This window comes from Nelumbo lutea, chromosome 4 (genome assembly GCF_056320005.1).
Source record: "Nelumbo lutea isolate HS-2025 chromosome 4, American lotus-T2T, whole genome shotgun sequence".
Classification (NCBI taxonomy): Eukaryota; Viridiplantae; Streptophyta; class Magnoliopsida; order Proteales; family Nelumbonaceae; genus Nelumbo; species Nelumbo lutea.
In genome coordinates this window covers 63,684,954-63,712,659 of record NC_142687.1, presented here as the reverse complement: position 1 = coordinate 63,712,659, position 27,706 = coordinate 63,684,954, and the positions used below count along the sequence as shown (strand labels likewise).

Sequence of the window (27,706 nt, the reverse complement as noted above, 5' to 3'; positions counted from 1 at the left end):
CCTCCATTAGTGAAAGAAGAAAAACCAAAATAAACATGAAAAGAAATCCTAAACAATAAGGCTATGGAGTTAGAAGTCATAGCAAATTACAAGAATACCTATATATGTAGGGGTATCATGACCCAGCATAGTGGGTACGCCAAACCTATATATGTATAGGGTTGGGTTAGGGTATCAAAATCCTAACCTTAGCCAACCCTAAAGGTTAGGTCAAGATGGATTTACACTTTACAGTTTAACTTGACCCTTGACATCCCTAGATGCAGTCATCCTACCCTCAACTAACTAGTAGATGGACTAGTTGGTACTTTCATAGCACTGCTCTCCACTAGAGGTGTTTCCAGTCAAATCCATTTGGTAACACATAAAACTAGAGTCCTTAATTGAGAAATTATGCTTTACAAATTCAAAATTTGGAAAATAAAGCAGCATAAAAGAAAGACCTGGCCCTATTTCCTCCATATGTATGTTCTTTGCAAGACAACAGATGAAGCTACCTACCACATTTTCATGACTTGCACATACTAAGTCACAATCTGCAGACTTTTTTCTACCTAATTTGGTGTTATATTATATGGTGCCTCCCAATTTTCCTAACATTTTTGGATTCAATCAACCATCTCCCCCCACAAGGAGGAGAGCTTTTATGGAGATGCACTTGAATTGATATTCAGTGGGCCACTCGAAAATCCAAGGAATCTTCTCAAGCCAATTGCAGCTAGAGGTCCTGACTGGTATTATCACTATTTGACTTCCATGTTGGGTGCAGATGAGAAGGCTTGTAGTTTGTCAGTAGTGACTAATTCTAATACATCTAAACTGGCAGATGGTAGTTCAAGATTGGATACCACCTCCTCAAGAACTAGTCAAACTCAATATTGGTGTTGCTATATTAGAAATTCAGGTGCTTATAGGAATGAAAAGGTGATACCCTTGATGGCATACCCAGGCCCAGTACAGTAGAGATTCAGTAATAGAAGAAACAAAAATCATTGCTCCAAGGTCTCAGATTCCTATCATTATTCAAACCAAAACAGATAGAACAGGAAGGACATTTTCATGTGGTTATTAGCTGTTTCAGAGATGGCATTGACGGCCCTAAGCAACATCATATAAGAGAGGCTATGGATCTAGTATTCAGGCCAAACATCTTGTTCAAATGAATTAGAAGATTATGTAACACCATGGCTGAGACTTGCTAGAGGAGGGGTTGGCCAAGCAGTGTTGCATTGAGGGAAGCCCATGATAAGTTTACCTTGTATTTACTGATTTACATAATAAGTTTCCTATATTGCCCCCAATTAGAGAGGTTTCTATTAAATCCTATAACCACTAAAGTAGTTAGATGGTTGTATTTGTAGTGTTCTTTAATAAATGCATTCCCTTGGTTCGGTTACCTGTCAAAAACAGAATCATGTTGCCATGGGCTTTTATATTAAGACTGGGAATCCTTGGCAAGACTTATAGAGTTAAGCCATTTACCAATGCAAGAGACTGGAAAATTTATGTTTTATATTTGGAAATCATAAAAACTGTATATTTAATGGGTTTCCATTGTACAGCTGGGATCACATTTCTTTGATTTCTACAGTTTGTCTTACTACCTAAGAAATCTTTTCTTACCAATCAAAGAGAAAATAAAAAGCAACTTCTAACACCCGCGAATACCAGTTAGAAAGGTAAACTCATGCATACCGTGATAAGGTCAGTTAAAATGGTGCCCTTTGAGGTTGCAGTTGTTGGTATTGCATAAAGCTTGATTCCTTCTGCTAGTTTTTCATCCTGATCACCAACCTACAGACAAAAGAAACAATATTGAGACCACAAGTTTTGTTTTTAGTGTAAAATTAACTTGCAGTAAGTGCTAATGGAAATAAATGTAAATCACAAACATAGCCAGATAAACAGTCTTAAACAAAATAACAGAAAAAAAAAACTTATTAAATATATAGAAATTAGAAACAAACTTGTATCTTGTTTCCTTTTTGACAATATGGAAAAGATCTTGCTTTAAGGATCTATGACTATGATCTGTTACAGATCAGGAAAAAAGATTTTAGTACAAAGAAAACAAAAATTACAGACTGCTTAGAGGGCTGCTAAGCTATGTTGGGTTGTTCCTCAGACTGTCATTAAACTACTTGCTGGCTGGCTGCCTCTTGGCATGAGTAGAAAGGTTCGATTGTGTGGGGATTGGTACCTGCTGCTGTGGTTTGAATGATCTGGACTGAGAGGAACAATAGAGTATTTAACAATAAGTCCAAATCCAGGGAGGAACTGATCGGGATAGCCAGTTGTAGGATTGGGTCATGGACCGCTGCTCCTAAAGACTTTAATCATCTATCCACATGGAAATTCCTGTAATCTGTTTGTGAAATGGTTGATTTGTATCTTTGTATTCCAAGGTATGGTAATGCTTTGTTTTTACTCTGTGGTTGTTGCATATTGTGATCGTCTAATAAAATTACCTTACCTTTTTCAAAGAAAAAAAGGAAAAGACAATGCAATCCTGTTAGATTATTACACATTACAACTAACAGAACAATGCATGCCAGAAATTCTATATAACATGACAATGATGTGGGAGCAAACAAATCAAATTGGGATTATCTGTATTTTATAGGTATTTCTTACTTTTAGACATAAGGGGTATTTTGGTCATCTTACATATTGCATGTCGGGTCCAGCATTTTAGTTTGATTTGTGTAGTTATGGTTAAGTTGTGTTTACAATTTTAGATCATTAGTTTCTAGAGTTACTTAGCTCTTGGAAACTGAGTGGCAAAATTACCTATCAAATATCAAATAAAAATAAATGGAAAAATCATAAATTTGAGTTTCGTTAGTTCGGGGAGGAATAGGCTCCATGTTTGGTTTGAAAGGAAAGGAAGGGAAATTAACTCAATTAAGGAATAGGCTCCCCTTCCTTTCCCTTTTCTTTCAAACCAAATACAGCATAAAAGTGTCTATATATGCATAGGTATAGGCTCCCCTTCCTTTCCCATTAGTTTATGTTTTTTTTAAGTTGTGACTGTTCAGCTATATTAGTAGCCGCCCTACTAAGGGCATCCTTGTAATATCACATCCTTTAAGTTAAGTATAAATATAATGAGAGGTTGGCAGCTAGGGTTAATATTTTTTTACAATCCAGGTTGACTTCCTATTCTTTTCTTCTTCTCCTTTCTTCTCTACTCTTGAAATCTTCATCTTCCTCCTCTTCCCTTTGACAAGAAACTCGACTAAATCTGCAATTAGTGATTTCTACTTGGTATCAAAGCAGGCCAAAGGTTCCTTGAGTCGTTCTCTCATGCAGCCCTAGATCGGCCGACTGCATGGTAATTTAAGAAGCTGATCCAAGCTCTCAGGTAAGCCCAGTTTTTGGATTTTTTTGTGGCTCTGTGTGCCCTGTAGCTGGTCTAGGGTTCCTTGGAGTTTTCTGTAAGGAGTGATTCAAGTCCTACCTGATTTGGAGGCTTCTAGAGAGAGCGGCTGCCTCTTCTCTCTCTTCTCCCATCCCACAGAAAATGAATCTTTTGTGGGAAGAAAGTCTAGGACACCAGAAAGGTGTTGTTGGTTCCAAAAAGTGTTTTGTTTGATCTTGTTGCAAATTTCAGTTATTTTCTTTACATTTTTTGAGAAGCATGGAGGGTCACGGAGTTGAAAATAAGCCCGGGAGTGAAATGGAACCAATGGGAGGAGGTGTGGGAGACTCTTTCGGGGCTGGAACCATTACTACAGTTAGGTTGGATGGTGCAAATTACTTAGAATGGTCACAATCTGCAAAGATGGCCATTGGTGCTCGTGGGAAATTAGGGTATATCACTGGTGAAGAGGTGAAACCCGAAACTAGCAACTCCCGATGGGTACAGGAGAATATGGGATGGGTTGCAGAAACCCATTCACAGAGGAAGAATGTTGCTAGGGCTTATCAATTGAGAAATCATATTATTTCTACAAGGCAGGGAGATAGACTTGTTGCAGCCTATTTTTCAGCCCTTAAAACCCTATGGCAGGAGATTGACCATTTAGAGACATTTGCTTGGGAAACCACTAAGGATGCAGCTACCTATCAGAAACATCTAGAGAAGTATAGGGTGTTTGAATTTCTTGTTGGCCTTAATCCTGAGTATGATATTGCACGAAAGCATCTTCTTTCCAGGGACAGTGTTACTCTCTCCCAGGCATATGCCTTTGTGTCAGGGGAGGAGTGCAGGAGAGATGCGATGATGAAAAATCTTATTTCTGATCAGTCTGCCATGGTAAGTGCTATGAAACCTAAACAAAGTGGAGATCAGGGTGGCAGTGAAATCGAAGAAGGAAGATAAAAGAAATTTGATCTGTAACTACTGTAAGAAGCCTAAACACACAAGAGATACTTGTTGGAAGCTTCACCCACATCTTGTGCCGACTAGACTGAAAAATAAGAAGGGAAATGCACACATGGCAGTTACTGGTGACATTCCGGCCCCTCCTACTACAGCTGCTCTGGAGTCTGTTGCAGCTGCTGCAGTAAAGGCCGAACTTGAGAGATATGGACAACTTCTGAACCAACGGGATACAGCCAGTTCCAATTCAACCGCAAGCGGACAACAAGGTATAGGTGGCACTGGTGGAGTCCACTCTACTTCCTTTGCTCACACAGGTAATTCACACGTCACTGCAAATTATGTTTCTACTTCTAGTAAGGAAGGACCTCCTTGGATTATAGATTCTGGAGCCTCAAAGCACATGACCCAGAGATCTACTATTTTTTCAACTTACCAGCTCTGTTCTGGCAGATATAGGGTCTCCACAGCTGATGGATCCCATGTTCCTATTATTGGAAAGGGATCTACTAAGACTAGTGATTCTATTTCTCTACCCTCTATCCTTCATGTTCCCAGATTGAGCACTAATTTGTTATCTGTTAGTAGTTTGATTAAGAACCTGAACTGCTTAGTAATTTTTTCTCCTAGTCATTGTATTTTGTAGGATCTGGATTCAAAGAGGACGATTGAGAGTGGTCGTGAAGTAAACGGAATCTACCTCTTGGATGTACTTCCTCCTCATCAAAGTCATCGTGTCAGCAGGGATAGTAAGTCAGAGTCTGTGGGTCAAATTATGCTTTGGCATAATCGTTTGGGCCATTTACCCTTTTCTTCTTTGAGTTTTTTGTTTCCAAAATTTTTTGAGTCTGTTAGTTTGTCAAGTCTGGAGTGTAAAGGTTGTCAACTTGGAAAGCATTGTAAACATTCATTCAAACCTAGTAATAAAAGATGTTCTTCTTCTTTTGATGTTATTCATTCGGATGTGTGGGGCCCTTACCATATTCCTTCTATGGGAGGCTATCGATATTTCTCTTATTTGTGGATGATTTCTCACAATACTCTTGAATTTACCTGATGAGATCCCGTGATGAAGTACCATCCTTGGTGAGGCAATTTCATCAGATGGTGCTAACACAGTTCGGAACAAGAATAAAGGTGTTCAGATCCAACAATGCCAAGGAATATTTTGAAAGACACCTTGCCTCATATCTGTTAGAATATGGTGTTGTCCATCAGAGCAGTTGTCCCTACAGTCCACAGCAGAATGGTGTTGCAGAAAGGAAGAACAGACACATTGTTGAGATTACAAGATGCATGATGATCACATCTACAGTTCCAGTTCGATTTTGGGGTGATGCAGTTCTCACAGCAGTATATTTGATTAACGGGATGCCCTCTCGTATACTTGGATTTAGCACCCCATCCAGTATCCTTTTTCCTCAGGGGGAGATGTTTCATATTCCTCTCAGGGTGTTTGGGTGTGTCTGCTTTGCACATATCCTCAGTCATCACCGCTCGAAGCTTGATTCCAAGGCAAAGAAATGTGTCTTCCTTGGATATGCAGAGAATCAAAAAGGGTATTGCTGCTATGATCCAGTCTCTGGGAGCCCATATGTTACCATGGATGTCACCTTTTTTGAATCCACGTACTTCTTCTCAAATAATCCTTCTCAGGGGGTGTGTTTTAGGGAAGTGAGTCAGTAGTCTATTCCTCTCCCAGTTCCAGTCCCTATGTCTATTCCTGTGCTTGACCACCACCCTGTGTTACCTACCTTGCCACCTCCTTTGCGTTCTGCTTCTCAGCATTACTTACGACAGAGACTTCACAAGGAGGTTGATTCCACTACAGTAGAACTCACATCACTTCCTATCGATTCCTTGGAGACTCCAGATTCGACTGACATGGATTCAGGTATTCCTCTTGGTCCCGCTACTATTCCAGTTCCCATTGATTCTACTAACAACCCTGTTACAGATAACCTTGATCTCCCTATTACTTTCAGAAAAGGGAAGAGAAAGTGTATTGCTCATTGTATTTCACAATACGTATCCTACAATGGACTTTCTCCTTCCTATAGTGCTTTTCTTTCCTCTCTTGACTCAGTGTCTATACCCAAGAGTGTTAGTGAGGCTTTCTCCAAACCTGAGTAGAAGACAGCTATGCAAGAAGAGATGGCAGCTTTGATTAAGAATCAGACATGGAACATTGTGAATCTACCAGAAGGCAAGGAGACAGTTGGATGCAGATGGGTTTACACAGTAAAATATAAGGCAGATGGAAGTATAGAAAGGTACAAGGCAAGACTTGTTGCAAAAGGGTACACACAAACATATGGCATTGATTACTTAGAGACCTTTGCACCAGTTGCAAAGATGACCTCTGTTCGGATACTTCTTTCCCTTGTTGCCTCATACTCTTGGCCCTTGTTTCAACTTGATGTGAAGAATGCTTTCCTAAATGGGGATCTGCAAGAGGAAATGTATATGGATCTTCCTGTTGGCTTTTACAATGATACTGAAAAGGGAAAAGTATGCAGGCTTAAGAAGTCACTTTATGGCTTGAAACAATCTCTTAGAGCATGGTTTGACAGATTCAAAAATGCCTAGATTGCTTTTGGCTACACTCAGACTCAATCCGATCACACCTTGTTTGTGAAGCGAAGGGGATCTTTAGTGTCAGTCCTAATTGTTTATGTGGATGATATTGTTATCACGAGGAATGATCTGAGTGAGATTGATGGTCTGAAAATGAACCTACATAAAGAATTTGAGATTAAGGATCTTGGAGAACTGAGATACTTCTTAGGCATTGAAGTTGCAAGATCAAAACATTGAATTTTTATCTTTCAAATAAAGTATGTCTTGGATCTTCTTCAAGAGACAAGGAAGCTTGGAACAAAGGCAATCAGCACCCCTATTGATCAGAACCATAAAATCAATGCATCAGAAGGTGAACCAATAAAAGACATTGAGAGATATCAGAGACTTATAGGTCAACTGCTATACTTCTTTATGAAAAGACCAGACGTTTCCTATGCAGTAAGTGTAGTAAGTCAATACATGCATGCTCCACGAGTCCAGCATTAGGAGGTAGTTGACAGGATTCTTGCTTATCTAAAAGGACACTTGGGCAGAGGCATATTGTTTACTGATCATGGACAGTTGAAACTAGAGGTTTATACAGATGCAGATTGGGCAGGATGCCTTGATGATAGGAGATCAACTTCAAGAGTGTGCACCCTTTGTTGGGGGTAACCATGTCTCATAGAAGAGTAAGAAACAAACAGTTGTGGCAAGATCAAGTGTTGAAGCCAAATACAGGGCCATGGCACATGAAGTTTCAGAACTTCTCTGGATCTATTCCCTGTTAGAAGAAATTGGTGTACAGGCAGAAGAACCTATGATGTTATACTATGATAACCATGAAGCAATTAACATTGCCCATAATCCAATCCAGCATGACCGAACTAAGTCGCCCTACTAGGGGCATCCTTGTAATATCACATCCTTTAAGTTAAGTATAAATATAATGAGAGGTTGGCGACTAGGGTTAATTTTTTTTTTACAATCCTGGTTGACTTCCTACTCTTTTCTTCTTCTCCTTTCTTCTCTACTGCTGAAATCATCATCTTCCTACTCTTTCCTTTCACAAGAAACTCGACTAAATCTGCAATCAGTGATTTCTACTTTCTTCATCAAAGAATTTCATTCAACATCTAATGAAGGATTGGAAATGATCAGAGTATGTTTTCTTCAAGCTTAAATCAAAATCAGAAATTTTCCTATTTTTGTAATTATCATTCTTTCATGCCAAACCACCTTCAAATGCCCTCATATTTAACTACCCCGCCTGGTACATTTCAATAACCTTTCATTATATGAAATTTCACCTCAAAATTCCATCTAGAACCATAGATTCCAAAATATTTAGTTTTTCTTACCAAAACAGATTTTTTTTGTGTAAGACATACTGTAAATCCCAAGTTTTCAAATAGTTGTTGACCTGGACAATTGGACCATGCAACCCGTCATGCAAAAGAGAAATCAGTTATTCAATAGTATTTTTTTTATGAGTAATTAAAATAAAGCTACTTCACGTGACTACATTCATTTACAAGGCAGGATCAGTCCACCATGCCATCCTAGATATGCTCTACTCTTCCTTCAAACAAAATAAACAAAGAAAATGTTATCATTTCTAACTCATTTACATTAGCAAGAAAAGCTAGATGACACAACCATAGAACAATTTGAATGAGCATTGAGCTGGAAAATGAGAAAGAACATCAACATTGGAGGGCCTCTGATGAACTCTGTTCCATTTGTTTGCCAAAGTCCAACAGAATAAAAAGGAATTGTTCACTCATAACATAGAAATCAGATATGCAAGATCAACACATCAAGGAGAGCATAAGCCTAGATATCAGCATAAGACGTACAACACCATTAAGTGGTTATAACATGATCAATTTAATGACAAAAATGAATCAAAGGCTCGTATGTAGTTCACTCCCATCATTCTATAACAATTATGTTCATAATGAATTATTCTTTTTAATATAAGATTAGCTTCTATGGATCCAAATGAATATCATACAAATAAATAAAAGAAGGATAACCCTAGTTTAAAAATCAACAGCATGTCACACATAATGAATTGTAAACAGATATAAAATCTTCAAAAACACATTTATGCATGATTAACTACAGAATTTCATCTCAAAAGAATAACAACAACAAAACTGATGACAAATTCACAATGCAAGGAGATCATATACACAAAAACTTGGCCTACATTCATAATCATCTCAATCCCAGAAGTGCAAAAGTGCCAGACCAGAACATTTACCAAATCTATTGTCAAAGGATTATGCAAATATTTCCTTGCCAGTTTCTTCACCCAACCAGGCATTGTTGCAGAGAAAAGCATGCTCTGCCTCTCAGATGGAAGCTTTTGTAATATTATTTCCACATCTTCCTCAAATCCAACAGCAAGCATCTGGTCTGCTTCATCAAGGACCAAATATTGAACCTCCCCCAGCTTGAGGCTATTACTATTGATCAAGTCAATGATACGCCCTGGAGTTCCCACTACCACATCAACACCACGAGATAGTGCATTTTGTTGACTGTTATAAGAAACTCCACCATATACACATACAGTGTTCAGATAAGGTGCTGATTCCTTGATTTCCTTTTCCACTTGCTTGGCCAACTCCCTTGTTGGTGCCAAGACCAGAACTCTAGGTAGACAACCCGACCGCCTTCAAGACAACAAACGGATAAATTTAATAATGAAACAAAACAAAAAATGGTATATATGTCATCTAAATCAGCATAAGAGCAGCACCTTGAAAGACTACGACCCTCATCATCAACTGTAATGCGTTTAATTATTGGAATTCCGAATGCCAGTGTCTTCCCAGTCCCAGTCTTTGCACGGGCAATGAGATCACGACCTTCCAAGGCTGGTAGCAACACGGCCCTCTGAATAACAAAAGGAAAATAAGTTAATATTGCAACAGACAGCCCCTTAATAGGTAGCTAGAATCGTCATCTTGTGTAACACCCTATTCCAAGGCGGGATAAAAGGTGGATTAAACCTGTCATGATCTTTAGCATCAACCTATCAACTAAACTCCATATTGGACATGACGACTGAAAGTTGAAACTACCGACTAATTGCAACTCGTGCACTAGAAGATTTCTTCCCTTATTCAATAGGTAAGATGAAATACAAGAACAATTTACTGTAGGCTCACCTGGATCCATCTTCTATTGAATCTCTAAACAGACTTTTTAGTTCACTGGCCCAAATTGACAAGTATAATCATCTTTCCATGGCATTATTTTTAGCCAGTTGGAATAAAGGCCTAGGAAATAAAGATCGATAAATAACTTTATTGGGCTTGTTAACCAAAGAGAAAGAATGTGCATATGTTATTGTTTTATGCATGGCAGGATTGTCATGACTGACCATGGTCCATTCAGTGGACCCCACCCAGAACTTTTGACAGAGACTGCCCCAGCTCAGTGATTAAGACAACCATGGTTATTCCATTTGGTTGATGGTTGGGGTCAACAATCTACTTTAGTGATTGCACCAGGCCATGAGTACCAGTGACTAGATATTTGATCAAGTTTAGCGGGACCAAATAAAACAACTTCATCCACCCCCAGCTGGAGATCGCCCCTCCTAGTACTGATGCACGAATTCCCCTTGATTTAGATGAATGCAACAAATAAGAGTGTCTGAATTGCCAAAGGGACAGATGTAAGAACGTTAACATGTTTATATTTCAAACTAGCACTAACTTGCAGCACTAACAAATGAGAAGAATTTCGTAAAGCTACAGTTTAAATTATACAGTATAACAGCATCAGTAGTCTCGCTAATTTTAATTGTCCACATGTTTCCCTTAATGTTGAAGCACTTAGCCCCTCGTCCATCAAACCAAAAAAAAAAAATGTAGCAAGGCCCTCCTTTGAATAAATAGATAAAAGATAGATACACGGTTCTAGCTTAATCGAACAGTGTATCAATGCAAATAAAGAACTTCGAAGTTCATAACAAATCACAAAAAAATAAATAAATAAATAAATAAAATAAAGGCTCAAGGTAACAGTAGGTCTTACTTGGATGGGAAAAAGGTGTGTAATCCCTCGTTTCGCAAGCGAATCAACAAGCTGCTGCGGTAAGTCCAAATTGGCGATGGCAAGATCGCCTTCAGCGCCTTCCTCAGCCCCCGACCCATCTGTTTCGGAGTCGTACTTGACGTCGTTACCCTTTTCCTCGATAGACCTTTTTGGCAATCCGCTGCTGATGCCTTTAAAGGCCTCCTCGCTCAAAACCGAGTTTGGCGTGAAGATGGCAGAAGGAACGACCATAAGCGTCCGAGTTCTCAGATAAAAAGAAGTAGTTTCAATGGGGTTACTGGAAGCAGACTTTAGGAACCCGAACTGGTTGAGCTTGTCGGAAGAAGGTAGGGAGACGGAAGATAACGCCCTTCTGGAAGGTTCTAGCAACGGGATTTGGTAAAGAGACGAGACACCTAAAATGGAAGTCATGGCTGTATTTGAGGCGACAGAAAGATGTACTAACTTTCCTGTTAAATATGACGAATTTGGTTCACTAAGCAAATAAATCCTCCTTCCCCCTGCTAAAAGCTTTGTTTGGACACTACTGAAACTGGAGTTCAGAAGAGGAAGTTGGTTTAGTGAGATGGGAAATGAGAAACGAGGAATGAGGTTTTTTTGGGTAGTATGGGAGTTGAGAATGAAAGGACGATAAGCGGTGGGGGAGGTGCGGATATAGGAATTAGCGTGGCGGTGTTAGCGCCGGTGAGGAGGAAAAAAGAGACGAACAGAGATTTGATAAGGCCAGGACTCAACGTATGGCCTTACGAACCTCCACCTCGGTTGCCTTCTCTAACAGATATATGCCAGGATTTTAATTTATATCAGACTTTTCTTTTCTCCCCGCCTCCGGCCTCCTGTGTTTTAGGCTGTTAACGGTACCGACCCGACCTGGTCGGGTTACCTAAAATTAAAACCAAAACCGACCCCATGTTAATCAAAATCGACTTGGTCGGTTTGAGTCAGGTTGGATCGGTTTCAACTCTAAGTTTAATCATGCTTGAGAGCTAAATTGTATTAGAAATTGTGTTTGAGTTGAAGGGCTAAGAGGGGGGAGGGGGGGGGGGGGGGGGGGGCGGACCAAGTTAGAATAGAAATTATCAAGAAAATAGAAAGTCAAACTGTATTAGAGAAAGAAGACCGAATTTTGTATATTTCAATAAACCTTCTAATCTAAGTAAAAAACGACACCTAATTATAATTGTAATTGATTGCTTATTTGGTGTAAAAGACCATAGAAACTAGGATCCTTTGAACTTTTCCAAAAACTTCATTGTCTAATTGTCTTATAATACTTGCCATTAATGTCATTCATAACTAGAAGACTAGAAATTAAGTTAGATTGTAACTAGGATAGAGACAACTTAGTTAAGTAGGAACTAAGTAGGTTGTAACTACTAACTAGGAACTAATACTAACTACTAAGTCGGTTCAAGTTAGTCAGTTTGGTCGGATTGGGTCTTCTTTTTAACAGCCCTACTCCTGTTCACCCCAACTTCCTACTTCACCAGAAGCATGGATCGAATCGCGCTTGCACCAAGATTGCGGGTCTGTGTAGCCCCATGTAGCAAAATCAAAGTTGAGCATTTCCTTCCCAATGAACTAGCAGGACCCGTGTATCATTTGTTAAGTGAAAGCTAAATAATAGAAATATAATTGTTTTTAATTAAATTTTAATATTTGTTTATAATATAAAAATAATAATAATTAATTTCAGTTAGGGTTATTTATCAAATTGATGAAAGATTAAAATCGATCAATTCAATTGATTTAGTTGATGTTCTTGTATTTTCAGTTAGCTTTGGTTCAATAATTTTCCAACCCGACTAGGTTGGATCAGTTTTCGCTTTGCCCATATACAAACCAACCAAAATTGAATGACCTGACCATAGATATATATTAATAATTTATATTTAAAATATAACTCTTTATTACGAGAAAGTGGAAAGTTCTCATATTTCTTAGTCTAAAATATTTTATATCATAAATTTAATTTAATTTTTTTAATAATGCCACTCTAATTTTTAAAACTGAAATTTAATTTTGTAAGTTTAAATCTTTTAAACTAACTAACCAAACAAAAAAAATGACTCAAACCGATACAATCCGAGTGGGTCAGTTTTTACAAATCGTTAGTCGATATTAGGTAACCAACTCGCCAACTTAACCAGGTCAATTTGGTTGGCCAAACTGCCTACAACCGAATTGGACCAACTTATGAGCACTCTTAATTTCAGTTAAATTATTAGTCTAATCTCTAATAAATAATAATAGTTTAATATCCAATAATTATTGAAAAATTATAGCAAAAATTAACAATTATTAAAAATATATTGATAATTAAAATACAATAAATAACTAATAAAAATATAATAAATAGATTGACTATAAAAATAAAATAAATACTAAAAATATATTAAGTTAGTCAATAAATAGTATAATCTCAAATAATAGTTTAATCTCTAATAAATATTAATCAATAAATAATAACAAAAATACAATAGGTACAATAAATTAAATTTAAAAAGTTGAATAGTAGTAGTTTAGTCTCTAGTAATTATTAAAAATATATTTATTACAAAAAAATAAATAATTATTAAAATTTGATAAATATTAACTTTAGTATATAAAACTATACAATAAATATAGATTAATAGTTTGAAATTATTATTAATAAATATTAAATTTTTAAAGTTATTTTCTCAAATTATTAATTGATATAAGTGAAATTAGTTATTTAGAATATTATTTAGTTACTTAAATAATACCATTTTGTAAATTTTAAAATATTAATTATTTATTAAATTTAATAATCCATAAAATTATAATTTATAATATTATTATATAATTTCATTGTCAATTTTGTAAAATATTAAATTACAAAGCCCCCTAGTCAAACATTCTCAAATGCCTCCCCCCATTCAGAGACGTGGCCATACAAAATTGTAGCTCTCAGTTAGTACCTCACGTATCTAAATTTCAGGAATGCAAAACCCCTCACATAGTTAGTTAGCAGGCCACGAAACTAAATCGTAGGAAGAGGAAACATTAGAATGCAAAACCCCACTCGGATTGCATCCAAACTACATCTCTACACCTCTATTTTCAAACACCAATAAAAGAAAACTTTACTGGTGCAGATCCAAACTGCATCTCACCACCACCCACTGCGATAGACGATGCAGATCTGAAACGGTGGAGGATTAACTTACCACCATGCAGAATCGTGCCATTTTAAGTCCTTTTTACAAAGACGTGAGGAGTGGGAAGTTCCCACTCTCAATCTCTTCCTAAAAAAAAAAGCACAATATTAAACCACTTTGAATCTTTCTGCATATTCAATCTAACAGAACTGAAAATCTTTCAGCACATTCAACTGTGTCTAGAAAACTCATAAGGTGTCTGCCTTGTGAAGCTGCAACTTCAGAGAAGTCTCGAACTCAAAGAACTCTTAAGGTGTTTGCTTTGTGAAACTGCAACTTCAGAGAATTCTGCAACAAGTTTGCTACTCAAAGAAATCTGAACTTTAGCATTGGTGTTGCGTTGAAGGTCTTCGGTTCAACAAACTTTCAATCAGTTAGTGTATTATCATGCTTAATTTTTATTATTGTTTTAGTAGTTATATAATGTTCAATCGGTTTTTTCTGTTTATTCAACAGTTTGGAGTTAATAAATTTTCTGTTCAATATCTGCTTATAGTAGTTTATAGTACTTTATAGTAGTAAAATCTCTGTTTTAAAGTTCACTGACCACCTGTGGTCGTTTATGGCCAGCCGCTGTGGCGTGGACGTTAATAGGATAGACTGCATTTATGCTCGGCCAGTAGTTTATAGAAACGGTTGTGTGCAGTTTACAGAAAGAAGAAAAAGGTAAAGTTTGTGATTAAAATGTAATTGGAATTTGAAATGGTCCTTAACCCAATAACCTTCCTCTCGGTCTCGGCACCTCCTCACTCCTCATTCCTCTCAGTCAGTGAGTCCTTACTCACTCCTCACCTCATTACATGCTTCTGAAGCATTGACCGTGAGTCCGTAACCGACCTTTGATAAACCAAGTGGTGGTGGCAAACGGTTGAATCTTGAAACTTGAAAGAAGAGGCGCAAGTGACCTCCCTACTAAAATGGAAGAAAAGTTAGAGAGGTATTTCTGTAAACGTTAGAAGATAGTTTTTTGCTCTTCAATCCTTTTACATTTTCTTCTTCAATTCTTTTTTTTTTTTTTATGTTTTCGCATGTTTAAGTCTTTAACATAGATTTTTTTTTTTTTTTGTTGAAATGGGTGATGATGAGGGGTGATTCGGCCCGACCTGCTAATGAATGGACACATGGATGCGACCAGCTAACGGACATTGACCCAACACTTCTGCCACCTCAACAAGTTAGGCCACCTTGGGTGCCTCAAGCACCTCAGCCACAACCGAGGTTCAAGTAGCTTGTTATCTTCGAGCTCTTCGGGATCACGACACACATTTGTAGGTCCTAACCTTATCCTGCTCGAACCGGACGAACTCGATAGCATGGGCCAAGGATCTTAGAGGTGTTTCGTGAGACCTATGGCAGCTCACCTATATAAGGGCACCAACCACCCCAGGTCTTTCGAGCCCTGTTTTCTAGTAGTTCGACCGGCCAAATAAGCAACCGACTTCCGAGCTGCCCTTCAATTAGGAGCATCCAGATCGCAAACCATCTATTGGTGACATCTATGGGAACCACGACAAAAAGCTAAGTTCTCACTTCTAGTTACCTATTTTTTCTACAATCACTGGGGGTAGGATCAGCCTGCAATTAACCTTGAGATCCCCTCAGTGACCATCAGCCAGTTCAGCATTCCAAGGGTATCGACAGTCTAGTGCCAATTCGCCACTCAAACAATCAGCGCCCCCATGCCTCATGTGAGCGCCACTCTCCCAACCGTAGAGACTTATGTGGTTCCTGCTAGGATGGAAGTTCGGTAGTTCCATGAGTTGGTGTAGAGCATCTGACTTATGTAGCTACAGATGCAACAGTTCTAGTAGCTCTAGTTGCAGCAAGGACCAGATCCAATACAGTCAGGTTCAAGCACACGTTCCTAGTGGTCACCACCTCATCCTCCTACAACACTACTTTAGGGCGGCCCATCCTGCATGCACTTTGTGCGGTGGTGTTGACCTATTATTTGTTGATGAAATTCCCGACAGACTACGGAGTGGGGGTAGTATGGGGCGACCAACTAAAGTCGCGAAAGTGCTACGTAGCCACATTGAAGGACAAGGCCAAGATGGCGAACTACGTGTAGTTAGAACCACCCCCCGAGCACACCGAGGAGTGAGCTGCACAGATGGAGGAGACGATCCAGGTCCCAATATCTAATGCTGAGCCCACAAAGACTCTCCAGATCAGCGCTTGCCTAAACGAACTGCTTCGATCAAAGCTGGTAAGCTTTCTATTGAATAACTTAGATGTGTTTTGCTTGGTTGGCAGTGGAAATGCCCAGCATAGACCCTAATATTATAACTCACAAGTTAAATGTGGACCATTTAGTCAGGCTAGTTAGACAAAGAAAAATGAACATCGCCTTGGAGCAGTGGAAGGTAGTAGATAAGGAGGTCGGAAAGCTACTCGCAACAGACTTTGTTAAGGAGGTCTAGTAGCAGAACTGGGTAGCCAATCTTGTGCTTGTGAAGAAAGCCAATGGCAAGTGGCGCATGTGCGTCGACTGCACTGACCTCAATAGAACCTACCCGAAAAATAGCTTCCCCCTTCTTAGAATAGGCTGCCTGGTAGAAGCGACATTGGGGCACGAGTTGTTGGATTTCATGGACACTTACTCCGACTACAACTAGATCAGGGTGGACTTAGTCGACCAGGAAAAAAACCACATTTGTAACTGAACTAGGGTTATGCAATTATAAAGTAATGCCATTTGGACTGAAAAAACATTGGAGCAACCTTCTAGTGACTTGTAAATAAAAAATTTGAGCCTTTGATAGGCAATATAATGGAGTGTTATTTTGACGACATGGTCGTGAAGACCCAATTTTCACCTTCTTTAATTGATGATCTGGATTGTGTTTTCCAAAATTTAAGAAAGTTTAATATGAAGCTCAACCCGAACAAATGTGTCATCAGGGTCACATTGGGCAAGTTCCTCGGGTATATAGTGAATCGGCATGGCATCGAGGCCAACCCAGAAAAAAATAAAGACCATCTTAGATATGAGACCACCCAAGAATATAAAAGAAGTGCAAAGACTAACTGGCCAAATAGATGCCCTAAACCGTTTTATTTCCAAAAAGAATGAGGAATTTGAATGGTCTGGTGAGTGCCAACTCGCGTTCAACGAGCTCAAAAAATACCTAAGCACCCCACCAGTTTTAACCTGACCTGAACCTGGAGACGAGCTTAAATTGTACCTCTTTGTGAGTGATGAGGTGGTCAGCTTGGTACTAATTTGAGAAGTAGACCGGGTTCAAAGACCCATCTACTATATAAATAAAGTTTTGCAGGTAGCAAAGACAAGATACCCCGACATCAAGAAGTTGGCCTATGCCTTGGCCATCGCAGCTCGGAAGCTACACACTTACTTCCAAGCTTACACAATTATCGTCCTCGTCGAACCACTAAGACATGTTCTTCAGAAGCCCGAGGTCTCAGATAGATTGATGAAGTGGGCCATCAAGCTGAGCGAGTACAACATTCGGTTTGAGCCATGCCTAGGTATTAAAGCTCAAGTTTTGGCAAATTCCATTGTAGAATATACATTCAACAGCCAACCCCTGAAGTAGTTGAATTGACCAACACGTCGGAGGCATCAACCAGTGAGGCACCGGTTCCAGTCAAGGAAACCCCGACTTGGAACAAGGAGACCTGGATCCTCCACATCGACAGCTCGTCTAATCAACGAGGAAGTAGAGCCAGACTCATACTATATGGGCTGAGCTAAGTGAAAATGGAGTATGCTCTCCAATTTGGATTTGAAGAAATGAACAACGAAGCAAAGTACAAGGCGCTGATAGCCGAGCTGACATAGGCGAGGGAGGTCAGAGCAAAGCACGTCATGGTATGCAGCAACTCTCAACTGGTTCTGAACCAAGTGAATGGCGAGTACGTGGCTCGAGAACCCGCCATGATGGCCTACTTGGCCAAAGTGAGGGAGCTCCTGCCTGGCTTCTACTCTTGGCTCATTCAGCAAGTACTGATGTTAGAGAACGCCGAGGCCGATGCACTCTCGAAGTTAGTTAACAAAAGCAACAACACCACGAGGACGGCATACATAGAAGACCTGCCTCAACTCAGCATCATTAAGGAGGTAGAAGAGGTCGTTCTTGTGTTGCAAGTAGAATTGAGCTGGGTCGACCCACTTGTTGACTATCTACTCCACAAGACCCTACTAGTAGAGCATAGCGCAGCTCGAAGGGTAGAGCATCAGTCAGCACGGTACCTTATTACTGACAAACAACCGTTTAGGAGATCCTTTATGCTCTCTTATTTGCGTTGCTTATGACCTTCAGAAGCAGACCAAGTGCTACACAAGATCCAGAAGGTCTTTGTGGATGACACTTGGGGGATAGGGAGCTTGCCCAAAAAGCACTAAGGCAAGGATACTACTGACCTACAATGAGAGCGGATGCGCTTGAGCTTGTCTAGAAGTGTGACAACTATCATAGGCACAACAACATCCTTCACCAGCCTGTCACCGACCTGAAATATCTAATCAACCAGTGCATTTTTGCCCAGTAGGGGATAGACATCCTCAGTCCATTCCCACCTGCAACTGGGCAGAGAAAATTCCTGGTCGTGGCAGTTGACTACTTCACAAAGTGGGTGGAGGTCGAGCCCTTGGTAACAATCACAACCCGAAATGTGTAGAACTTCTTCTAGAGGAACATAGTATGTCGATTCGAACTACCTAAGGTACTGATTACAGACAATGGGAAGCAGTTTGAAAACATCAAGTTCCAGAACTGGTGCGCAGAGATGGGAATCTAGCAAAATTTCACGTCGGTGGAACATCCCTAAGCAAATAGACAAGCCGAGGTGATGAACATGACTATTCTCTACAGACCGAAAGTTTGTCTAGCGCAAGCTAAGTGTTTGTAGGTTGATGAGCTACCCAACATCCTATGGGCCTACAGGACCACCATCAAGACTGCAACGGGCGAGACACCATTCAATTTGACATATGAAATGGAAGTCGTCATCCCAACCAAGATCGAAGTACTGATAACTCTGTATTTTGAAGCCTTAAGGGCATCATTTCAGGGATATTTTCAGCCTTAAAATAGTCAAAGTGAGCCCTTTTCCTAGATAAATTCAATGTTGTGACATCTGAGGGTCTTTCTGCAACTTCTATGGAAAACAAGGGAGCTGAAATGCAATTTTTGGCAAGTTGGTGTGAAGTCCAGCTGAGAGAGTGGGTGTTTTTATGAAAAACTGAGAACAGGAAGGCGCCTCTTATCTGCTAAACCTAGAATGGTGCCCCTCCTACTGTATTAGCATACTCCCCTCTCATTATAAAACTTTAGGGCGCCTTCTAGCTCATTCTTTTCATACTTAGCAAACCCTAGCCGCCCTTACTTGCTCAATCTCCACCTTCCATCCCTTCTAATCTCCACTATTCATTTTAGGACACTCTCTTTTTAGCTTTTTAGCCATAGAGTGCCACCTAACTTCTAATCCTCACCATTCAGCCCCTAGTCATTAGATCTCAGCCCTCCATTCCATTTTCTATCTCACTTATCCACTCTAGGGCACCACACACTCCTTTTAATCTCCACCTTTCAACCCTAGGCACCTTAATCTCCACCCTCAATTTTTGGCCCTCCAAATCTCAACCCAACATAATATTAGGCACCCTCTCCTTCTCTTCTGAGCCTTAGAATCAACCCAGAACCATCCTAACCCTTCATTAGAAACCCTAGGGCGCCCGTATCTTTGCTAAAACCCAGCTGCCGCCCCCTCTTTCTCTCTAATCTCAGTTGTATCCACCCATTTCTATAAAAAGAACCCAATGTCTTCTGAAGAGGGGTTGGATTCCGCCCCCAGGTAAGACAAAAGGCTAATCTTGAGAAGTTCAAGGGTAGAGGAAGAGGAAGATGCCCAGGCAAAAGGAGGGGTTCCAACTTGCAGTTCGCCTAAACCACTACTGCCACCTCTAAATTCAGATCCCAATCATTAGTCTAAGATTTAATTTATGTTCTTTCATTTCCAGTTCCGTTTTTTCCTTTCTACAATCTATTTTCATTCAGTTTGATTTTTGTTTTCTTTTCTGTAGATCTGGAATTCGGCCAAGTAAGGAAGGCCTAGTTCAAGAAGTTCGAGGGTCAAAAGAGAGATCCAGAGACTGCTATCTTTGATCGGATTACAAACTTTTTATTTCGTTCATTTTATTTATTTATTTCTGTTATTTATTTATTTTTCTACACTTTTCACTTCCAGCACTGTTCGAATTTTAGTTTAATTAATTAAATTATGTGTTTCTACAACTCTCAATTGTGTTCCCTTTCCCATATTTAAGTAAATAACAAATTTTCCCTCGCTTCCCTGTGGGTACGACCCTTTTATCACCATTTACTATGTTTGTAATTGTTATGAGAAACGGAGAAATTTATAAATATTAAAACTGGTGTTCCAAAGTGGCTAACGACACGCTTCCGAACACACCAAGTTTTTGGCGTCGTTGTCGGGGAAGTAACGAAGAAAATTTTTTATTTGCTTTGTTTGGATCTCTTTCATTATCATTTTTTTTATTTTCCTTTGATTACTTAATATGTAATCTTATTTTAATTCTTGTTTCTCTTTGAATTTGTAGGATGTAATGACAAAAGGTGGGGTACCGGAGCATTGCGGGACTGTGGGAGAGAAGAAAAGAGAAGATTAATTGGATTGCGATTTAGGTGTAGTCGTCCCATTTTATTTTTTATTTTTTTTTATTTCCGAACGTTTTTTTGGTAGAATAGTGATTTTCAAATTTTTAATTATTTTTTTCTAGATCCAATTTTGTTTTTAGTATTATTTTTCTTTTATTTTGTTTCTAGATCTATTCTCTTCTTTATTTAAATTTTTTGTTTGAATTTCTGTTTTAGTAGGTTTGTTTTTTTTTCATATAAAGAAAAAATCATTTATTTTATTTTTTTGTTGCCACATAATCATTATTTTATTTTATTTTTGGTTTCAACTTTTGAGTAGCTATTTTCTTCTCTCTTGTAAGAATTTATTTTTGGTAGTTGTTAATTCTTTTTAGCACAATTAATTTTTTATTTTCTATTTGCAATAATTATTTGTTGCTTTATTTAATTTCCTTTTTTTAGTTATGATGAGAGTAGATTTTATCACATTTTTATCCCCAAATATTATGTCTTGCATACTTAATTAGTACTTAATTGGATTCATATTTCTTGTATTTTGGTTCAGGGCATGAAATAAGGCATCAGGAGCAAAGAAAGGCAAATCGGATGATTTTTCACAATTTCGGCACCATTCAGTAATCTAGGCCTAACTCGCGTATCTGAACTCCAATTGGCCTGATTCAAGACCCACTGGATAGATATGAGAAAAAGCCACAACTTTGATGTTTTGGGATTTCGAAGATTCGGCCTACATCGAAGTAAAATCTGGGCCTGAAGTTGGGGCAAATTCGTAGGAAGGCCCAATCCGCAACTTAAGCCCAATTTGCAGAAAAGCCTGGCAGCAGCCCAATTCACAGCTTAAGCCCAACTTGCAGAAAAGCTTGGCAGCAGCCCAATTTGCATAGGAGGTCTAATATGAATCCAAGACAAGAAACTGAGAAGAGTCTTATCAGATCTAAATTTATGATGTAATCACATAAAGATAAAGAGATTGAGCTCATTATATAAAGAGATAAGAGTAGGATTAGACTAGGACTTTCTGTTTTTGAGAGATTAACTTCAAGAAAGAGTAGGAGACCTCCCCCTCCCCTTAAGCTATATAAAGGGGTAGGGGCGGACCAGAGAGGCATCAAGAAGCAGAGGAGCAATCGGTCAAGAAAGCAAGAAATCTGCAAGAAGAAGGTGGTAGCACGGAGAAGAGGAGATCTCAACTCCAAGGGTGAAACCATGAGTTCTTTCTTTCCTCTTGTTTATTTTATTTATGCTAGTATGAGCTAATTTATCTGTAGTTAGGTTATGGAAAGCCTAATCATATCAATGAATATATTTTTATTCTGATTTATTCAAGATCGTGATTTCCATATAGTCTATGAATTATCTTGCTTAATGCTATTAGGAATGACCATCTCTTAATTGATCAGGCGTATGTGAATGAATCGAGAGAGGAATTCACATGGCTAACCACATAATTCATGGTGTGAATTGAATGGTATATAGGGGTATATGCACGTGATTCATCTGAATATAATAGTTTTTCCTTGGACTTAATGCGCTTCTATTTTGAAACTCTAGTCAAGATCGAGGGGTTACTTGATAGAAGTAGTTTTAGTATATCTCAAAAGAGAATATTAAATAAAATTAAAAAGACTTCAGCTTATGGGAATGACAAATTATCTTGGATAATCTCATCCATTAATATTCATTGGAATGGTTAGGTGGACCGAAAGCCCTAGCGAATTCAACCAATCGTTACATACTTCAGCATTATTACTTCTGTTCTTGTTTTCCTTTTTCTACTTTTCATTACTTTTTATCTTCAAATCTGAAATTCGATTATCCAAATAATTAAGGAAGGCTGCAGTTTTAATACTTATTTTGTTAAATCCTTGTGGAAACGATAATTTTATACTACTTGATAACTAGTGCACTTGCTAGGGTTATATAATCACAACTATCAAGTTACTTAATTGAATAATTAATTGTTAAATAGGAAATTGTTCAAATTTTCGAATTTGAGTTCAAATTACAAATTTGAATTTAAATTTCAAATCTTGAATTTCAAAAAAATAAAAAATGAAAAAAAAAGAAAAGAGAAAAAAAAGAAAAAAAATAATTAATATTTTAAAAGTTTTGCATTTGCGTTCCAACATTTAGGATTTGATATGCTAGAGCATGCATCATTTAGGATTATTTAATTGCTAACATTATTTTGTCAGTTGTGAATGTGTTAGGTTTTGTTTTTATTTTAATTATTTCTTTTGCTTAGTTTGTTTTATTATTTTATGTTAAATTGCTGAATTGCATATTAGAAATAATTGTTCATGCATTGTAATTACTTGCATTTGCTTTGTTTATTTTTATTTTTCTTTCCGTTAATCCATTTAAGGGCAATCCAACTTAAATAAGATAAGGTGAGGATTTCATCACCCTTCCTTGGGTCCAAAAATCACTATGCTTCACGAGCGGTTCACCCTAAACCCTAATTTAAAATCTGGATAGCAAGATCCTTTAGGGAGCCCCACATTTGGTTCAAATGTATGCTGAATTTTAGGAAAAGTTGTGATTATTTTCCATAACCGACAATTGATTTCTAAAGAAAGAGGTTAAATGGCTAAGCCTAAGTGAGTTTTGTGGTTACTTAGTTAGGTCCTTGTGAAAGCAAGGGAAGCCTTCCACATCCCCACCTCATACTTAGCTAACCAAATGAAGTGGTGTAATTCCAAGTGAACCTAAGAAGATTCACATTGGTTGAGCCACTAGTTTAGGAAACCTTAGGTTAGCCCGTAGGTCATGTGTTTGAATTGCTTGCATTTAAAAAAATAAAAAATTCGAAATTGAATTTAAATTTCAGGAATTTAAATTTAAAATTTCAAATAAATAACATTAGAAATAAAAAAAATTAAAAATTCAAATTTGAGTTTAAATTATAGAATTTAAATTTCAAAAAAAAAAAAGAAGAAAAATGGTGGTTAAAACAAAATAAGATAAAATGAATTCAATGGCCGGAGTTTGTGGAATGGGAAACTACTTCCAACTTGAGCCATGATTAAATTGGAACCATGTGTCTCAACAACTGGATAGGAATAATGGGATGACCCAAAGATTTGATCAAGTCCTTGTATTTCGTCAACAAAGTGGCCCATACCCAACCTTGTCATCCTATCCAACATGCTCCATCTGTGCAAGCCCGACCCATCATGTTAGCTAGTGCCCTGCGGTGGGCCCATTTCAACCAGTCATTCTAGACCATGTACATGTGGCCAACAGATTTTTCCAACCCAATGCTAACCCGCTCTTTCACTCATATAACCTTGGATGGGAAAATCAGTCCAACTTTACTTATAGGGCCCAAGTCCAACAAACCACCCTGTCAAATGTGCACTCTCAATGATCTAAAGCCCAGACTCATTGGGAGTACAATGATTACCCTGAGACTCAACCAACTCAACTATGTCAAGCCTACACACAGTCCCAACAATAGTATCATCCATCTAACTCCATGGCCCAGTAATTTCAGACGCCACAAGTGCAGGACCAATTCCGACAGATGTACCCTAAGAATCAATTGACTCAATCTTATCAGGCCTACCCACAACCTCCTCAAACCCGTACAGTTGATGACCAATTCATGCAGTTGATCCTAAATCAGTAGCAGTCCATCGATAGATTAGAGAGCCAAATAGGACAGCTAGCCAAAGTCAAGGCGAGGAGAAAAGTAGGACAACTACCAAGTCAACCGGTTGCAAACCCTAGGAATCAACTATTAGGTCTTCCTCTACAACAAATTCAACCACCTCCTAAGAGCCATCTGTTTGAAAATGCCAAAGTTGTTAAAACCTTAAGGAATGGGACAATTTTAGAAGACTTGTATGAGGAAAAGAAAATTGAAAAAGAAGAAAATGAGTAGGAAGACTCTGAGTTGGGGGAGAAGAAGAAGGAAACGAAACTTTAGAAGAAGAACCTTTAGTGAACCAACCTGTGGCCCCCTTTTCAACCACACTCACAGCAGGGCCGTTGCAAAAGAAGAAGAGATTCACAATAAGGAGATCAGGGAGCTCTTCAAATAAGTCTATATTAGCATCCCTCTCCCCGATGCGATTCAACATGTCCCGGCCTATGCCAAGTTCTTGAAAGAGATGTGCACTCAAAAGAGTGAGCCACGATCGGCCCAATAAAAAGTGATGCTCTCGACAAACATTAGTACGGTCCTCCTAAACCAACTACCCCGGAAGATGAAAGACTTGGGTGCTCCTCTCATAAGCTGTATCATCTCTGGATCTCCTTGGATTAGGCCCTATTAGATCTTGGGGCCAGTGTAAATCTACTTCCGTCCATTATTTATGAAAGGTTCATGATCAACGAGTTAAAACCCACCCCGGTAATTCTACAACTCGCTAATCGGTCGATCAAGACTCCTCGAGGTATTATCGAGAACGTCATTGTCAAAATAAAGAATTATTATTTCCCTATAAACTTTGTTCTTTTACACATGACCCCAACCGAGCAACTGAACCATAACCTGATAAGCCTAGGACGGCCGTTTCTAGCAATGACCAATGCAAACATTAACTGTAAATTTGGAGAAATGGACATTTCATTTGGGGAGCAGAAGGTCTAGTTAAATCTTTTTAGTGCCTCTAAGCACCCAAACCTAGGGGAAGATGAGTGCAAGGTGTATGTAGTAGACGGTCTTTTTGATGCCCAGTCTACCCCTTGGTTAGCCCAATTTGAACCCTGTTTGTGGGAAGAAGAAAGTGAGCCTAAGAGTATATATGAAAGAAGTGCGCGAATGTGTTCGGCTGAAGACGTTAAACTTAATGCTGGTTGGGAGGCAATCCAATGTAGTTTCCAATTGTTTTTAGGATTAGTGTTTTTCTTTTATTGATTTGAAACCAGTTGGCAGACCTTAAACTCCTCAGGAAAACCCTATTGATTGTTCCCTTTGGCCTAAGTCCTTTTAGCATAAGCCTAGTCATGCCATTGGAGACAATGGCACTTAAGTTGGGGGCTGAGAAAAGAGAGAGAGAGAAAAAAATGATGAAGTTTTAAAAAATAAATTGAGAAGGTAAGCTTTTAAATTTGTAGAATTAAAATTTCACTGAGAATTTTAAAATTACTTTCCATTAAAAGAGATTCCCAAACAGAAAAAGTTGAGGAAATTAATAAATAATATTGAATTTTGTAAAAATTGGTAGCAAGAGATAGGAGTAAAAATTGTTTTTATTTGAACATTGTCGAAACCATTTACAAATTGGAAAATACTTCAAAGTTTGCCCCCGCCAAGTTAAAAAGATAAAGATGGAGAAATTAGACAAAAAATCTTCAAATTGTTAAAAATAGTGGATTCTCCCTCGGCAACAATGAACAATGTTGTACTCTCTACTCACATGGGTCTCGGGAATTAAAACCTTTTGCAAATATTTTGAAACCATAATATATATAAGTATATCTCTATATAATTATATTTTGCAAAATAAATCTCAAAGTTTGAAATCAACTACCGACAATTTAGGTTTCAATCAGAGAGAGTGCATTCTCCGATCATTCACTTTGTCCGACAAAGAGGTTGATCCTGTCACTATGATCACCCACTCAGATGAATTCTCGGACTGTCCCAACAAACCCAATTTTTGACTCCCTCTAAGGATCTCACTGATTGGCACATCAAAGACATCTCAATCTGATACCTAGTGTAGTACCATAATCAAGTCTAGGGCTCATGTGTAACATTCCTGTTTTGCCTATCTATCTCCAAGATCCAGGGCAATACTAAAATTTGGTCCGGTTCAGGGTTTCAAGAAAACTCACACTACATGTACCTTAAGTCTCACCCTGGTAGTTGAGACAAGCACCCTAACCAACTTGGCAGAACATTAGTGTCAGACTTGGCAGGATAAATCTCGTTAGATCTATTCAACGGCTGTGAAGATTCTAAACTAACACGACTCTCATAAGTGTCCATTTTAAGGGTATTACACAGAAACACACCAAAACACATGAATCAATTATGCACTTTTATTCATTTACAATAAATGTTATCAAGTACATCAATATGATTGGAGCTTAGGGCATACACTGTGTAACCGCTCCCAGTTGTACTTACACTACATGTACCTTAAGTCTCACCCTGGTAGTTGAGACAAGCACCCTAACCAACTTGGCAGAACATTAGTGTCAGACTTGGCAGGATAAATCTCGTTAGATCTATTCAATGGCTGTGAAGATTCTAAACTAACACGACTCTCATAAGTGTCCATTTTAAGGGTATTACACAGAAACACACCAAAACACATGAATCAATTATGCACTTTTATTCATTTACAATAAATGTTATCAAGTACATCAATATGATTGGAGCTTAGGGCATACACTGTGTAACCGCTCCCAGTTGTACTTAGGTCCAATCGGGTACAAGCCGGAGTTCCATATTTTCCAGATGTTTCTCAAACACTTTCTGTGTTAGTGACTTAGTTAATGGGTTTGCTACATTTTCCGCTAATGCTACCTTTTGAACACCACCTCTACCAACTATCTCCCATAGTACATGGTACTTCCTCTCGATGTGCTTTGACTTCGAGTGAGCTCGTGGATATTTAGCGTGAGCAATGGCTCCAGTGTTGTCACACAACTGTGGAATGGGTGATGTGCTGGATGGAACTATTCCCAACTCTTGAATGAACTTCTTCATCCATACGACTTCCTTGGCAGATTCACTTGTGACAATGTACTCGGCCTCGGTTGTGAAATCGGGTGTGGACCCCTGTTTGATGCTTTTCCAGCTAACAGCACACGATCCTATCGTGAAGATATAACCAAATGTAGACTTTCAATCATCTGGGTCTGATTGGAAATCGACATTAGTATACCCCTGGATCTATAGTGAACTACCTTCGAAGGTATTTTAGTATGTTTTTCACAGAGGTCCAATGCTCCTGCCT

The 27,706-nt window shown here is 38.5% G+C and overlaps 1 protein-coding gene across 1 annotated transcript in view; it reads right to left on the bottom strand.

Annotated features, from left to right (window-relative positions):
• EMB1138 (DEAD box RNA helicase (RH3)) overlaps positions 1–11,822 on the bottom strand; it is a 58,885-nt gene extending 47,063 nt beyond the window's left edge. Inside the window, exons 1-4 of the mRNA XM_088984106.1 lie at positions 10,943–11,822; positions 9,657–9,793; positions 9,156–9,570; positions 1,696–1,794 (exon numbers count right to left, since the gene is read on the bottom strand). Of these exons, the coding sequence (XP_088840232.1) occupies positions 1,696–1,794; positions 9,156–9,570; positions 9,657–9,793; positions 10,943–11,374 (1,083 nt within the window). The 5' untranslated portion in view covers positions 11,375–11,822. The remainder of the gene's footprint in view (positions 1–1,695; positions 1,795–9,155; positions 9,571–9,656; positions 9,794–10,942) is intronic.
• Positions 11,823–27,706: the final 15,884 nt, after the last annotated feature.